The sequence below is a fragment of the Argentina silus genome (genome assembly GCF_951799395.1).
Source record: "Argentina silus genome assembly, chromosome: Y".
Taxonomy (NCBI): Eukaryota; Metazoa; Chordata; class Actinopteri; order Argentiniformes; family Argentinidae; genus Argentina; species Argentina silus.
Window position 1 is genome coordinate 12,601,535 of NC_139654.1, and position 16,158 is coordinate 12,617,692.

Genomic DNA, 16,158 nt, shown 5'->3' on the forward strand with positions numbered 1-16,158 from the left:
GGGTCCTGGGTTCAGGGCCTGGTGTCTGGGGGTTTCGGTGTGGCTCTGGGGGAGCAGTCGGCGTTGGGGCTGGTGAGGGTCCTGACAATCGACTCTCCAGGCTGCGCACAGAGTCAAGGAGTATTCCCACCGAGTCGGTGAGGTGCTGGAGCTGGTCCTGGTGTGTACCCAGCAGCGCTCCTTGGTTCGCCAGTGCCGATCGGAGTTGCTCGGCCTCTGAGAAGGGTGCTGGTGACTCCGCGGGGTTCATGTTGATGGTCAAGTAATGCTGTCACGGTGGATGGGAGTTGACCACCAGTGGCTCTATACACCTTAGCCAAGGCTGATGGTAACCAGGCAAAACCCCAAAATGCAGAGTCAGAGGCAGTAGGGAGGTCCAAGGCTTCTACTCAAAAACTTAGGTATCTTTACAATAGGCAGCAAGACAGTCTTAGGCATAAACGTTCATTACTTGACAAGGAGGCACTGCTAACAGAGGTCTTAATATACTATAACTAATAAGGTCTAAAGAGTAGAACACAGGTGAGAAACATAAACACAAAACACAATCACTCCTGTAATTAGTAGCAGGTGAGTTCCTAGGGCAGGAAGGACCAAATAAGGGCATCTCCAAGTCACTTCCTCTTGGTCCTCCTGGACGTGCTCTCTGTCGCCGTCTGCTGGTTGGACAGCCTCGTGACAGGGCACAGTTAAAAGTGACATGTCTAGATTGCATAGGGAACACATAATGGACTGTACACCAAAAAATTATTTTTTACTAATACTCTACTTAGCAACACTTCTAGAATCTGAATCAAGTGAGTTTCAACCACTAGGGGTGTCATACAGAGTGTTATTGGTCCTTTACTGTGACCCAACAGTTAAAAGTGCCTCCTGTAGATTACATTGGGAACACATAATGGACTGTACACAAATAATTTTCCAAGGCTAAACATGATTTTTACTTCCACTCTATTCAGTAGCACTTCTAGTAGACATATCAAGTGAGTTTCAACCATGAGGGGTGTTATACAGAGTGTAATGAGTCCATTATGTGTTTCCTACACAATCTTGACAAGGCACTTTGAACTGTTGGGCCACAGTAAAAGGCCAAGAACACTTTGTATGACACCCCTCATGGTTGAAACTCACTTCATATTGTAAACATCATGTTTAGCCTTGGAATATTATTTGTGTACAGTCCATTATGTGTCCCGTATGCAGTGCAGCAGTCTTTCATCACAGTAATTTGGATATTTTAAGAATTATAAACCCTTAAAAACAAATAATACATTGAGAGGATTAAATGTTTATTTCCAGATATAGTTACATGAAATGTGTGCAGAACATAGCTCAGGACACAGCTCCCGCCTTTTCAGTACTCGTAGGACGAGGCATACACAATACTCTTGATGTTTTGGCGTAGTTGACTTGCTCTAAAATGTGACTCGTAATTATAATATTAGTTCGAGGATAACGCCATGCTGCTTCCGTCTGATATAGCGCGGCTCGTTTTAGGTAAATCTGACTCTGAACCCGTCAAGTAGCCAAGGTCTGTGTTGCTAGCTCCTACTGTATAATCAGAAAGTAGCCAGCCACCCGGTTTATCACGATGGCAACTACTACTGAACCAAGAAGGTTTCAACCATAGAGATAGAACACTGTTCTATATATATGGTTTCAACAAGGTTTCACGACAAAGTAGCTAGCCAGCCACAATTGAGCATGATATGACAGCTGAGCTAACATTGTTTCAAGAGTTCTTCTGTGACAGCTTATTCTCTTATCTAATTTTGCACTATTGACTGTGTTTGCAGGATATCTGCAACAAGAGGGACTGTCTTCCACAACTCAGGCATTCATTCTTGAGAGTCCCGATTTGAAGGAGTATGCAGAGCACGGTACAAAGGATGGAACTATTCCTGCATGTGTGTTTGTAAGTATGTCAGTCCGATAATGTTATGACATTGTAATGATTGTACTGACATTGCTACTAATCACTGCACAGTCTATGCTCAGTTGAATTAAACAGCGTCCTCCATTTTTCTAGTCAGTTAAATGTAGTATTGTTTTCAGTGGCTATGTAAAACAATGCATTCAAAACGTTGTTGGTTCTAATCATTTGCACTCCATTTGTAGTCTCTCTTTGGAAAAAACCTGACAACCATTTTGAATGAGTATTTTGCTGTCAAAACTAAAGGTGCGTATGGTGTCTGGTTGTTTCAGTGAATGGAAACGGGACTTCCGTGAACTACTGTACTATATGCTTTCCTCCTTTTCCTTTATAGAAACAAGTCAAGAGACTCGGGTACCTGCAATGATGATATCATTATCATCTTTAACACTTCTTTGCGTCAAGCTGCTGTCCCATCACATTTCAAGACCTCCATCATCATACCTGTGCCAAAGAAATCCGCTCCATCCTGCTTCAATGACTATCGCCCTGTAGCACTGACCCCCATCATCATGAAGTGCTTTGAACGGCTAGTCATGTCTCACATTAAGTCCATCCTCCCCCCCACCCTGGACCCCTTTCAGTTTGCATACCGAGCAAAACGTTCCACAGAGGACGCAATCTGCTCTGCTCTCCACCCAGCCCTCACCCACCTGGAAAAAGCAGACTCATATGTGAGAATGCTTTTCATAGACTTTAGCTCAGCATTTAACACCATAATCCCGCAACAACTGATCTGTAAACTGGACCAGCTGGGGCTCAACACCTCCCTCTGCAACTGGCTGCTGGACTTCCTCAGCGAGAGACCACAAGCAGTACGAGTCGGCAACAACACCTCGAGCAGCATCACACTCAGCACAGGGGCCCCCCAAGGCTGTGTGCTCAGTCCCCTGCTCTTCACCCTGCTGACTCACGACTGCACATCAACCCACAGCACCAATCACATGGTGAAGTTTGCGGACGACACAACTCTGGTGGGTCTCATCTCCAAGAACGACGAGACCCACTATAGAAAGGAGGTCAACCTTCTGACCACGTGGTGCAGAGACAACAACCTCCTGCTGAATGTCAGCAAAACGAAGGAGATTGTGGTCGACTTCCGGAGAGGGCACACCGAACACCCACCACTGACCATCGATGGTGCTGCTGTGGAGAGAGTGAGCAGCACCAAATTCCTGGGGGTGCACATCAGTGAGGACCTCTCCTGGACCACCAACACCGCATCACTGGCGAAGACAGCCCAGCGGCGCCTCTACTTCCTCCGCAAGCTGAAGCGAGCGAAAGCTCCCACACCTATCCTGACAACATTCTACCGAGGCACCATTGAAAGCATCCTGTCCAGCTGCATCACTGTGTGGGGCGGTAGCTGCACCGAACACAGTAGGAAAGCACTGCAACGCATTGTGAACACAGCTGCTAAGATCATTGGTGCCCCACTCCCTTCCCTGCAAGAGACTTACTCCACCCGCCTCACCCGCAAAGCTACCTCGATTGTGAGCGACGCAAGCCACCCCGCACACAGTCTGTTCAGCCTCCTGCCTTCTGGAAGAAGGTATAGGAGCCTCCGTGCCCACACCACCAGACTCACGAAAAGCTTCATACCCCAAGCTGTCAGGAAGCTAAATTCTCTCCCCTCACTTCCCCCAGCCACATCCTCCAAGCTGTCAAGAAGCTGAAACCACCACCCCCCCTCCCAACCACCCCCCCCCTCCCAACCCTTCAGCCCCCCCCCCCCCCCCCCCCCCTAGGCTGCTACTTACTGTCTTTACTGACTGCTCTTTTTGCACTGTTTAAATTATTTTTATTGAATGTTTTACTTTTAGTATGTGTTATCTGTTGTGCCTGGGCACTTTATCTGTCTCACCGTGGGAGAGTGAGAAACGTCCTCTCGATTCCTTTGTATGTCTTGACATGTGTGAAGAATTGACAATAAAGCCACTTTGACTTTGACTTTGATTATGGAAAAAGCTAGATTTCACACTCAATCAAATCAAGTAAGTTATTTTGATCTAAGAATGTAATGAGATGATCGCATTCATATGTGTGATGGAGCTGTTTATTGTCAACCATAGAATGTTTTTATTATCACGTCTTTCCTCAGGTCCATGCAGAACTCCCCAGCTGTTATCCATAATCAGAGAGGTAAGCTTCTCATTTCAATGTTCTTGTGAAAAGTAATTGTAAGCTCAGAATTTCTCGTCTTGCATTTATACCCATTTGTAACAATTTATAACAATTTGTTGTTGTTAATGTTGTGGTCAGTGTTCTATCCAGTTATTAGGCAGAACACTGAATTCCATTCCATGGTTTTCACAAACGAATGTATTTTGCAGTACGCACACGGAATGGGACGTTGAACCTGAGGCGACAGTGGGCCTTGTCAACGATGCAGTCCCCCAGCTCTGGGTTTCTGTCTTTATCAGCCCCAATGTCAGGCCATGCCATCATCAGTCCCCTCCAAACCCCCCCGGGCATTCTGGGACACTCCACCCCAGTCTGCTACACCTCCCAACAGACCAGACCCTCCCCCATCTGCAGTACTGCAGTACAGACCCAGGTCCAAGATGGAGGCCAACTGCTCATCAATCTGAGCAGGAAGTATACACAAACAAGTATTTTATGCATATGATATTGCTGTCACAGTCCATTTTACTTGCTTTTGTTTTAAATTTTTGGGGAGAATGCTTAACAGCAATACCAAGTTTAAGAAATGGCTGTGAAAAAAACTTCACATGTTTTCTACTACAGAATCACCGTTGCAAATAGTGCTTCCAGACAATAGGTTAACCCCAGGGCCGTTGTCTCCAGGGCGGCGGAAATGGTAAGATTGTTGTTTTCTGTTTGCTTTTTAGCTACAGTGTATAGATTGAGGTTTTTGATTAAATGCTAATTTTCTCAGCGACTCCCCCAGGAGGAGGGGTGGGGGTCCCAGTGGATCCAATGGGACTGGAAGAATCAACATGGCCGCTAGTAGCCTTACATTAGAGCCTCAGAGTGAAAAGACAGCAATAGAGAATTTTCCTGTAAGTACTGTATGAATCCTCTGGTTGAGTATCATGCTGCATTTGAATCATCCCTAAGCCTTGTAGTTTCTCATGTGTTTGCATGTTGTTATTTTGAACATACTGTTTTGTGTCATCAGCAAATGGTAATACAAAATGCGAGAGAGAAGATTCTAAGTGATATTACGTTACAAGAAAGGCTTGCAGACAACATCAACAAAATCCTTGCAAGGTAACAAAAATGGATCTTGTTATAATTAGACACTGCTGACTTTATTGTTGATGTTTGTCAGTTGGCTTGGTTATTTAGATTTTTGGTCATTTCTCCTTTTACTTCTAGTGATGGCAGTCCCCAGGCATCAAAAGCATCTTCCAATACTGTGGAACAGGACCAGTCCATAGATGAAATTCTAGGACTGCAGGTAATGTGATGTTTTGACAGACTGACTGTATCTCAGTCTCCTTTTGAATTCCGGCAACATTGTCTATCTATTTGTATTAGTTAATTGTGATTATTTATATAGTTAGTTGTATATTTGTACCTGTGCAGGGAGATATCCATATGTCAGATGATGCCATCCATGACATTTTGGAGCAGACAGAGTCTGACCCCGCCTTTCAGGCTCTCTTTGACCTCTTTGATTATGGTCAACTTTTCTGTTTTGCTGAATGTTTTTCCTGATTTACTGTATGAAGGATTTTGTAGAACCTTTAACAGCAATAACAGTAAATAATGCATCATGTTCTAATTATTCCTTTAATCTCTTGATTCTATGGATGAAGGTAAAAACAAAACCAGTGAGGATACTGTTCAAGGAGATGGGAACATAAGCAACTCTGTGCAGAGTGAAGAGACTGAGACTAGATGTGTAGACAGCTTCTCTGTGACTGCAGAACGAGGTATGGACAAAACCTCTGAGAATCTTTCTAAGAATGCCTAAGAAAGTATCATATACTCAGAACTTCTACCATCAGAACTATCTTTTTGTGAAGTTAAATATGTCCTATTTCACAGGAACTGGAGAAGACGTGTCCACAAGTGGACAAGGACCAATATCTAGGATGGGGAGGGCAAGGTCCGGACAGGAGGCCAAGAGTAAGAAAACAAGGAAATCTGCACCTCCTTTTCCAAGCACTTCAAAGGCAACTCTTGGACCTAGCACCAGAGGGTTGAGAAGGGGAACCAGCACAACCAGACTCTCAGCTGGTAATGACAAACAAACTGGAGCTTCTTCCTCTACTGCACAGGACTTGGAAAGATGTGACTCAGGCTCAATCTGTAATAGGGATCGAACAAGCATGGTTATTGATGAACCTCTGAAAGCACCGCTCCCCTGGATGTATTTGAGTCAGTCAGACAAGAAAGCACTTCAACCTCAACTAATACTCATGTCTTAGCATGCAATACAGCTGTGTCTGAAACTAGAACTGTGTCTTGTGGGAACAATGCACTGGGGCATAAGAACTCACAGGGATCGGGTGATGCACAAGCTGAGAGTGAATCACAAATTCCCAGAAACCACCCTTCCCATCTTAGTTCTCCACCCTCTCTGTCCATTTCCACATTGGTCCTGGACCTATCAAACAAGGCTCCCACACAGAATGTTAACCTTCCTCATGGGAATATTGCACCTCCCAACAGTAAAGGGATCTTCTCTCTCACACAGCCTCAACCAGTGGTCATACCAGCAGTGGTTGTCCCTACAGCAGTCACAACCACACCTGCTGGCCCAACCTTTTCACCTCGTCTTTCAGGCAAGGAGGTGGACGGCAGTAAGATTGTGGGTCTGAAAATCATCAGCGACGAGCAGGGAGAGCCCCCCAGTGACTCTGCCCTGACCCAGGCAGTCTCCAGCATCACTGGGGACAGGATCCCCACCATCTTCCTCTCCTCCACCGCCAAGTCACCTGCGAAGTCACCTGCGAAGCCCCCAGCCCTCACTGGTGCTCCCATGGCCCTGGATGAGACAGTGCAGGCAGTGAGCAGCTTACAGAGGACTGAGGTCCTTCAGCCAGAGGAAGCCAGTCCTCTTAGTGGGAAAGCCGCGATGGCATGGACATCATATGCCTGTCCCGGTGACTTGGCACAGCCTACCTACTACATTCAGCTGCCTTTTGATTCAGCCAACCCTACCTATGGAGCCCCCACAAGCAGCTACTTCTTAGTGACAGATCCAGCTGCCACAGATCCCCAAGGCACTAATGTGGTGTTGTCCAGTGGCATCTCACAGGGACAGACTGTGACCCCCACCTCATACGCTCTGGCCACGCCACCCCGCTCTCATACTTACTCCTTTGGTAAGGGAGCAATCTGAGTTTATTTCTTTCAATGTGTCTTTATTTCACTACTATTTTAGTCACTCCTCGCATGTGCCATGGTGTTCTGCATAACAATTCATGATTCTTATCATTTATATTCTCACAGGATCAACAGTCTTCATGTCTTCACCAGTTCAGCCCATTCTGCAAAGCATGATGGTCCCTGTATCTGTTGTTGGGCAAAACAATGCAGGAATGTATCCAGTGGTTCCTAATCAGGTAAATATTGATTGTATTGACATTTTTACACTCATACATAATTCCATTAAATGCACTGTAAATCTCTCTTACACCTCATGATTCTTACATTTCTTGCTTAGTTAATCACCATACTGTGGGGGGACATGCAGCGTTCGGCCTGTAGAGGGAGCTACAGGACCGTGGCCGGGGTTGTGTCGGCGAGACTTTTGTTGCACACCTGCTGCGAATTAAGTCTCGCCGGCGAATGTGGAAGATGGGTGTGCTTCTGCCATTTCAGTAAGGGAGCTAGGCTGGAGAAGCTGACGGCGAGAGCGGAGGAGAGCCGAGCCGAGCACAGGACCAAAGGGCCAAAAGACATTGGTGTCAGAAGTGGGATGGCGCCCGTGAGGCCATCGGAGAGGCGTGTCCACGTGAGAGACTTGTATAGTGAAGCGTGAGGGCACGCTCTCCCGAACGGCGGGGCAGAGCAACTTGCCTTAAGCGGGTATCGAACTCGCAACCTTCCGCTTACAAACCGGCCGCGCTAGCCACAACACCAAGAGAGTTAACTCCCTTGGCGGAGCTGCTAACGGGCCTTACACAGGGTCGTTACACTATCCCCTCCGTTCGGGAGAGCGTGCCCTCACGCTTCACTATACAAGTCTCTCACGTGGACACGCCTCTCCGATGGCCTCACGGGCGCCATCCCACTTCTGACACCAATGTCTTTTGGCCCTTTGGTCCTGTGCTCGGCTCGGCTCTCCTCCGCTCTCGCCGTCAGCTTCTCCAGCCTAGCTCCCTTACTGAAATGGCAGAAGCACACCCATCTTAAACATTCGCCGGCGAGACTTAATTCGCAGCAGGTGTGCAACAAAAGTCTCGCCGACACAACCCCGGCCACGGTCCTGTAGCTCCCTCTACAGGCCGAACGCTGCATGTCCCCCCACACATACCTAACCCAGCTTCAGTAAAGCAGCCAGCACCAGTGAAATCACAAACTAAACTGGCACCTAAGGATACCACAGTCTCAGGTAAAGATTTGTTTTCTGTTTTCCATAACATTTGTTCCACCTCATGCTGTTTGTTAATGTTAATGTGTATTTCAGGCAAATCAGGAGCCTCTGGGTCAAATGCAGTTATCCAAGTATCCTTTGGAAGTAAAGGGCAGCGAAAGGCGGCAGCAGCAGGCTCGAGCCCCAGTCATAGGAGGATGCTTTTCTTTGACGGTTCTGCTGATGAAACTACCACTCAGACCAGAAAAACAGCCTCATCTTCTAAGGCTCCAGCAACAGGTACTCCTGTATCACCTCCTGTTAATCAGGTTGGGAAAGATAATCCTAAACAGGGCGTAGCAAAGCCTACTATCTTAAGTGCCAGCAGGCCAAAAAGGAGGATAGAGTCAGTAAGGTGTACAGACAAAACCCAAACATCATGGACTGCAATAGAGACAAATGCTGCAGAAACTCACTCTAAAAAGACCAGTGATCAAACTGCCGGAGCTGACAGTGCAAGCACCGGTAAGGCAGACGCTTCTCAGTCAGAGTCCTTAAGCAGGGCAGAGTCGAGGAGGAGATTGCAATCAACAAACAAGAAGGGCGATGGTATAGCGGGAAAAAAAGGATACCTTGTGCTCCAAGGCGGCGTCTTCAGATCACAGACTGAGATCAGGCAGCAGGAAGGACAAAGACACGAGCAGACAAAAGCCTTCTGAGAATAGTCCTGCTAAGGGCCGTGATGGACGGACAGAGAGGAGGAGCTCCTCTCAGGAGCCTCCTCATGTCACAGCCAATAAGGAGAATGAGCTGGAGGGGAGCAGACGAGAGCAGCAGCCTACCCCTCCAGCGGCGCCAAGAGATTTCAGCACAGCCCCTGTTCCCTCACCAACACCTGCCCCCCCGGTTAACACCAGCAAAATCCCCTCCAAGACCAGCCTGCTCACCAAGCAGGCAGCTGAGATGCTGTATGACATCCAGGGTTTCAACCCTCCCTGCACCCCTCCTAAGAAGCCAGGCATGGGCTGCCCAGAGCTTCCCCTGCCCAAGACGCCAGGGCCAAGCAGTCTCCAGGAGGAGTCTCTCAACTGTCCCAGAACCCCTGCCCATCAGAGACAGGGCAGAGATAGAGAAGGCACCTGTAGTAGGCACCTGGTGCCTCCCGCCACCCCAGACCTCCCCCCCTGCAGCCCAGCCAGCGATGTGGGGAGCGAGAACAGCATCAACATGGCAGCTCACACACTGATGATTCTGTCCCGTGCCACCGTCGCCAGGACAGGCACCCCGTTGAAGGACTGTCTGCGCCAGGAGGGAGCAGGCACAGTGACGCCTGTGGCCTCCAAAGACAAGAAGCGCAAGCAGCCTGAACCTGTGACCAGCCCATCTGCTAAGAAAGAGCCTCAGCTCTCCAGTTCATCAGACAGTAAGAAGAAAGCTAAGGTGAGTGGAACATTGAGACATTTCTGTAGTCAGTGTGTACTAATATCTTCAGAAGATTCCATAATACAATCCAGAATTTAATGTATGTTACGGTTGGGAGGAGGAGGCGGAGAGAGGCAGAGAGAATACTTTAAGCAGAAACCAAATAATATGGTGCTTTGTTCACTTTGCAAAGCCCAAATGGCATACCACAGCAGTACAACTGCGATGCACTAACCCTTGAAAAGGAAGCATCCCGAAGTCATGTGGGAACTTGACGGCGCAGCACTGTGACAAGTGTTGATGCTGGCTGGCTAGCTATGTATGTATGTATGTAGCTAAGCAGCTATTGCTACATTTTAATAATGGCAAAATTACTCTGACGTGTTGTGCACAGTTTATCAAAATTCATCCTACATGCATCCTCAAGTAATCTGCATTTTCTATCCGAAAGTGCAGCCCCTCCAACTGAATCAATTTGATTCTTCCAGCATTTAGCTGGGCATAGATACAATTAATGTCATGATAAACGCTTCGTCATATAAAAAAAATGCAAAATCTGCCAACTTGATGGGTGTTCTATTCTTATAAGACAATAGAGTACAATAAGTCAAATAGATAGAAAGAAGGAAGCCATGGATAATTGCATGTACTCACCCTTACTTTTTATTGTAGGCATCCACACTGTCATGTTATCAATAGGTGCAATTTAAATATAAAATACAGTTGTAGCCTACATGTGCAATTGTGTTAAGTTGTGTTTTTGTGTGTGTAAATTACTTGTTTAGACTAATCAATAAAACAAACTAGCAAACAGTTTAGTCAATAACAAAATAATTGTTAGTTGCAGCCCTACAGTCCAGTAGATATTTTGGCCTGCATTAAGTAAAAAGCCATGGCTGTCTTTTCGACTGTATGATGGGACTTTGAAGACACTTTTTTTCTTCTCAGAAACAGAAGAAACTGCTGGATAACTTCCCTGATGACTTGGATGTGGACAAGTTATGTAGCACTATATTGGATCACTCCAATATGGTATCCTTCCGCGCGGCAGGATACGTTCCGAGTAGAATTTCAGAGAAGTCCCGTGTACCGGGTAGTGCTGCGGCTGCATCACCCCATAAACAGCAGTCCACAGCACTACTTCTTCCTCTTCCTTTTCTCGGCGCGTTCCGTAGAGATGGATTCTGGAGCAGGTAAGAGCTCTGTGTGCAGAAGTATACTCGCAGCTATTCAATAGCTTGGAGGAGCTAGCTAGCTAGCCTCTCCACTGAGTGCTCTGCTGTCACTTCGCTCGATTTGGCCTGTGCCATCTCGTTCGAAGTTTGTCGTTGTTGTTATTAAGTTAATATTTGTTCGACACCGTGTACCTGGGCGATACACGGTTTGGTCAACCTGTATTGCGGCGCTGAGGGTTTGTCCTTAATATTAGTTGTCTTGTCTGTCTGTCTGTCTACCGGAACCCTCCCGGTTAGCCTTCGGGCTCGGGGACCGCGCCTACCTCTAGCAAGATTGGGAAAACTGTGTATGGTTGGCTTCACGCCGCCTTGCAGTTTTTTCCCCCGAGTTGAAGCAGGGCGCGAAGTACTTTGCGCGCTTCTTCTCACAGGGCAGTGCCATCTTGTTTTTACCCTCGTGCGTTCCATGGTGAACGAGCTATGAGATCCCTCTAGCTCAACGAGCGGTGACCACATACGGGACCTCCAGTGACACACATAGTCCTGTTGACCACCACGTATAAAGCTGGGAGCTGATAAACGTGGTGTCAATTTCCCTGCAATATAGGTCTAGTCATTGCTTAAGCAATTCACTAGCCCTATTAACCACCACGTATAAAGCTGAGGATACACTAAGGTTGAGAGCTATCTTGCCTGGTGCACTGTTATCATATACAGTGTCTTCTCCCCTCCACAGTAACCCAAGTATGGTTTTTCACTGTGTGGAGTGCAATGCGCGCATGCACGCAGAGGACGCACACATTAACTGTATGTGCTGTCTTGGGCTGGACCACGCACGCTGGGCAGTGGAAGACCCCCTCAGCTGCATGTCCTGCGAAGTGCTAGGAGAACGGCTGTGTGTGGCTCGCCTAGAGCGAATGAAGGCCTTAACCTCCCAGAGACCTGCGGATGACCGCCTCCCCCCCTGTGGTACGGTGCGTCGTCGGCAGAGTTCCCCTCCAGCCGCTTTGGGCGCCCCCCCTGCCGAGCGGCACACGGAGGAGGAATTGGACCGCCTCGAACGTAGGGAAACTGACTTGCGCGAGGCGGTGAGCGCTTTGGAAGAGGAAGACGACGATTCTCTTTCTCTTCACGCTCCAGACGACCTGGATGTTGGCGATAGTGCCTCGGTGCTGCTACAGCGCTACAAACGCGCTAGGTTCGCAGCACCATCAACCGCTGGATCTGTAGCGCCCTCAAACGCTGGCAGCGCTGCTTCAGAAGGACCACCGGTGGTTACAGAAGCGACGTGTGCTCTCCTGGCGAAGGTGGCTGTCTCCCTTGGCCTCAAGTGGGAGGAGCCAGCCTCTGACAAGCTGCTCATCCCCACCTGTCCCCAGTTCGCGGTGGCATTCCGTGAATACTGGACCAGGATGCAGGGGCGCTTCCGCCCCTCCAGGGATACCAGGCCATGGACCCTCATTGCGGACCAAGAGCCCTTGGGGATCAACAGTTATCCCACAATGGATGACATGGTGGCGGCTATGATCCTCCCTGATAAGGAAATCATCGGCAAGGTGCCGCAGCTTAAGCCAGGACCCGAGAGACTCAGTGACCAGCTCCTGAGTTCTACTTTCAGCGTCCTCTCCTCCATGGCCCGCCTTACGAACGCGGCCATGCTGCTCAGCTCCTACCTGGCCTGCCTAATCCCTACTCTCCCAGGGGGAAGCCAGGGCCTTGTCGACGAGGCAATGGAAGTGTCCAGGTTGCTCGGTCTGCTGCAGACAGACTTGGCGCGAGCTAATGGCCAAGCCATAGCTTCAGTTGTGTCCTCGCGCCGCCACCTTTGGCTGTCTCAGTCCAAGCTGCCACTGCCGGTCCAGAAGACCTTCATGGGGCTCCCCCTCACACCAGGTACTACCTTTGGGCCAGGGGTTGATGCTATACTGCAGCAAACGGCGAAGCTACGCAAAGACAGGGAGACTTTGCAGCAGTTCATGACCACGTCGCGCCCCAGACCTGCTCCTCAGACGACCTGGCAGCCGAGGTACACACTCCCGCCTGGGTCCCAGCAGCGCCTCTGGCCTCCTCCCCCGCCGCCAAGCCAGCCTCCGAGGCAGCGGAGTGGTAACCAGGGGAATGTAAACCAGCGGCGCGGTGGCCCCCCTCCCGGACGCGGACGACCTGCGGCTAAGAAGGGTGGCCCCCAGCAGTCTTCCTGACATGTTGGCCACCGGCTTCGGCCGCTTCTCCCAGGCCCAAAGGGCAAACTGGGTGGAGCGAGTGGAGTCCCCTTGGGTGCTGAATACAATCCTGAGGGGTTACAAACTCCAATTCCGTCGCCGGCCACCGCCCTACCGGGGCATTCGGATCACTACAGTATCCGACCGTTCAAAGAAGGAGGTCCTCCGGTTGGAGATAGCCTCACTTCTCAGCAAGGGTGCTGTAAAGAGGTTAGAGCCATCAGAACGGCTCAGTGGATTCTACTCCACGTATTTCATTGTGCCAAAGAAGGATGGCGGCTGCCGTCCTATCCTGGACCTGCGCGCCCTCAATTGTTGCTTGAAAGAGCTGAAGTTCAAAATGCTTTCGCCAGCACGCGTGTTACAGGCCATCTCCAAGGGTCTATGGTTCACCACGCTCGACTTAAAGGATGCATACTTCCATGTTCCCGTTCACCCAATTCACAGGAAGTACCTCCGGTTTGCCTTCGAGGGAGTGGCCTACGAGTTCCAGGTCCTCCCCTTTGGGCTCTCACTGGCGCCGCGTACCTTCACCAAGTGTATGGACGCAGTTCTGGCGCCTCTGTCGTCCCAGGGACTTCAGGTTCTGAACTACCTGGACGACTGGTTGGTTTGCGCCCCATCGAGAGGGCAAGTTACCAGGGACACCAGAATCCTGTTGAGCCACATCCAGGATCTGGGTCTCACCTTGAACAGACGGAAAAGTCACCTGAACCCCTCTCAGGAGGTGACCTTTGTCGGGATCTCAATGGACTCGTCTCTTATGAGAGCATGCCTCCCTCAAGAGAGGGTCGCAAAAATCCTGTCCTTCCTCGACCGTTTCCAGCTTGGACGAACTGTATCCGTTTTGGAGTGCCAGCGACTGCTCGGCCTACTGACGGCGGCTTCGCTGTTGGTCCCGTTGGGCCTTCTCCGTCTCAGACCACTGCAACGGTGGTTCAACTCCCACAGACTGCATCCAAAGCTACACAAACACCGTCGCCTGGTGGTGACAAGGGAATGTTTGTTAGCATTGTCCCGATGGCGCTCCCGTTCCTTCCTGATGGATGGTACGAGGTTGGGCAGAGTGGTACACAGAGAACTAGTGTGCACCGATGCCTCGCTGACGGGCTGGGGTGCAGTGTTCAGGGGCATGGCGGCCAGCGGCCACTGGAGCCCCCCATGGACTGGTCTGCACATCAGTGTATTGGAGCTCAGGGCGGTCTGCCTAGCCCTCCAGCAGTTTCTGCCCTATCTGAAAGGACAGCATGTCCTGGTCCGATCAGACAACACTACAGTCGTAGCATATGTCAATCACCAGGGGGGCTTGAGGTCCCGCCGCCTCCACGAGATGACTCGGGAACTCTTGCTATGGGCTCACACCCATCTTGCGTCTCTACGAGCAGCGCATATCCCGGGGATCCTGAACACGGCAGCGGACATGCTCTCGAGGGATGGGCCACGAGAGGGAGACTGGCGTCTGCACCCTCAGGTGGTACACCAGCTCTGGGACAGGTTCGGGAGAGCACAGGTGGACCTGTTTGCCTCTCAGAACAACACTCACTGCCCCAGCTGGTTCTCAATGTCGGACCCCCCGGGGCCTCTAGGTCTGGATGCCCTGGCTCACGATTGGCCGATGACGACGCTCTATGCGTTTCCTCCGTTTCCCCTGATCCCAGCGACGCTGGACAGGGTCGAGATGATGGGCCATCAGGTGCTCCTGATAGCCCCGTATTGGCCGAGACGCCCCTGGTTCAGGCTGTTGCTGTCTCTCCTCTCGGGGACACCATGGAAGCTGCCACAGAGACTCGACTTGCTTTCACAAGCCCAGGGGGCCCTATGGCATCCGGATCCACATCGCCTCCAGTTGTGGGTTTGGCCTCTGAGAGGCGCAAGTGGTCAGACTTAGGCCTCCTGAATGACGTCATGCACACGTTGCAGAGTGCCAGGGCCCCCTCTACCAACGCGGCATATCAGACACGATGGCGTGTATTTTGCTCTTGGTGTGAGAGTCAGAACGCCAATCCAGAGAGCTGCAATGTTCAGACTGTTCTGCAGTTTTTACAGTCTTTGCTCAACGCAGGCCGGGCGGCTTCTACACTGAAGGTGTATCTGGCCGCTATCTCTGCATGCCACGATGACGGGCCAGAGGGACCGATGGGTAGCCACCCTTTACTCTCCCGGTTTCTGAAGGGTGTTCGACGTCTATGTCCGGTAAGGGCCCCTCTGGTGCCCACCTGGGACCTCGACGTGGTGCTGTCAGCGCTTACCCTGCCACCTTTTGAGCCCCTGGGCTCTGTGTCTCTTAAGCACCTTTCGTTGAAAGTGGCGTTCCTGTTGGCCATTACCTCCACAAAGAGGGTTGGTGAACTTCATGCATTTTCTGTGAGTGCTGAGTGTTTCCGGATGGGCCCCGACAAAATGAGCGTCACCCTCCGACCTAACCCCTCTTTTCTACCAAAGGTCCTGTCTACCGGACATGTGAACCGACCTTTGCACCTGTCTGCCTATACCCCTCCCACGAGTGCGAGTGGGATAGGTACTACCTCCAGTGTACTGTGCCCGGTCAGGGCCTTGGACACTTATGTCACGCGGACACGAGCATTCCGAAAGTCTGATCAGCTTTTCGTCTGCTATGGTGAGAGAGTTCTGGGTCAGAGGCTTTCGAAACAGAGACTCTCACATTGGATTGTTGACACCATTACTACCGCATATCAGCTGGCCGGCCGGCCTTTGTCATCTGCTATAGTAGCACATTCTACTAGGGGCATGGCTGCCTCTTGGGCCCTGCTCAGAGGAGTTCCCCTCGCTGACGTCTGTGCCGCAGCCAGTTGGGCATCGCCTAGCACTTTTGCTAGGTTCTACCAAGTCAATGTGGCCCCCTCTAATGAGGTGGAACGGGCAGTGCTGGGGGTTGCCTCCGCCTCTCTGGGA

General features: G+C 50.2%; 1 protein-coding gene across 1 annotated transcript; it reads left to right on the top strand.

Annotated features, from left to right (window-relative positions):
* Window positions 1-1,460: 1,460 nt before the first annotated feature.
* Window positions 1,461-13,224, top strand: LOC310823993 (protein NPAT-like; the record flags this gene model as incomplete). The annotated part of the gene is made up of 21 exons (XM_083696907.1): window positions 1,461-1,497; window positions 1,797-1,915; window positions 2,119-2,179; window positions 3,891-3,927; window positions 4,035-4,075; window positions 4,267-4,545; window positions 4,682-4,754; window positions 4,833-4,956; window positions 5,076-5,167; window positions 5,276-5,357; window positions 5,486-5,582; window positions 5,951-6,142; window positions 6,346-7,233; window positions 7,361-7,486; window positions 8,397-8,465; window positions 8,550-8,578; window positions 8,756-8,872; window positions 9,072-9,866; window positions 10,797-10,880; window positions 11,024-11,041; window positions 12,013-13,224. The coding sequence occupies 21 exons, from the start codon at window positions 1,461-1,463 to the stop codon at window positions 13,222-13,224; spliced, it is 4,572 nt and encodes a 1,523-aa protein (XP_083553033.1).
* Between the last annotated feature and the right edge of the window lie 2,934 nt (window positions 13,225-16,158).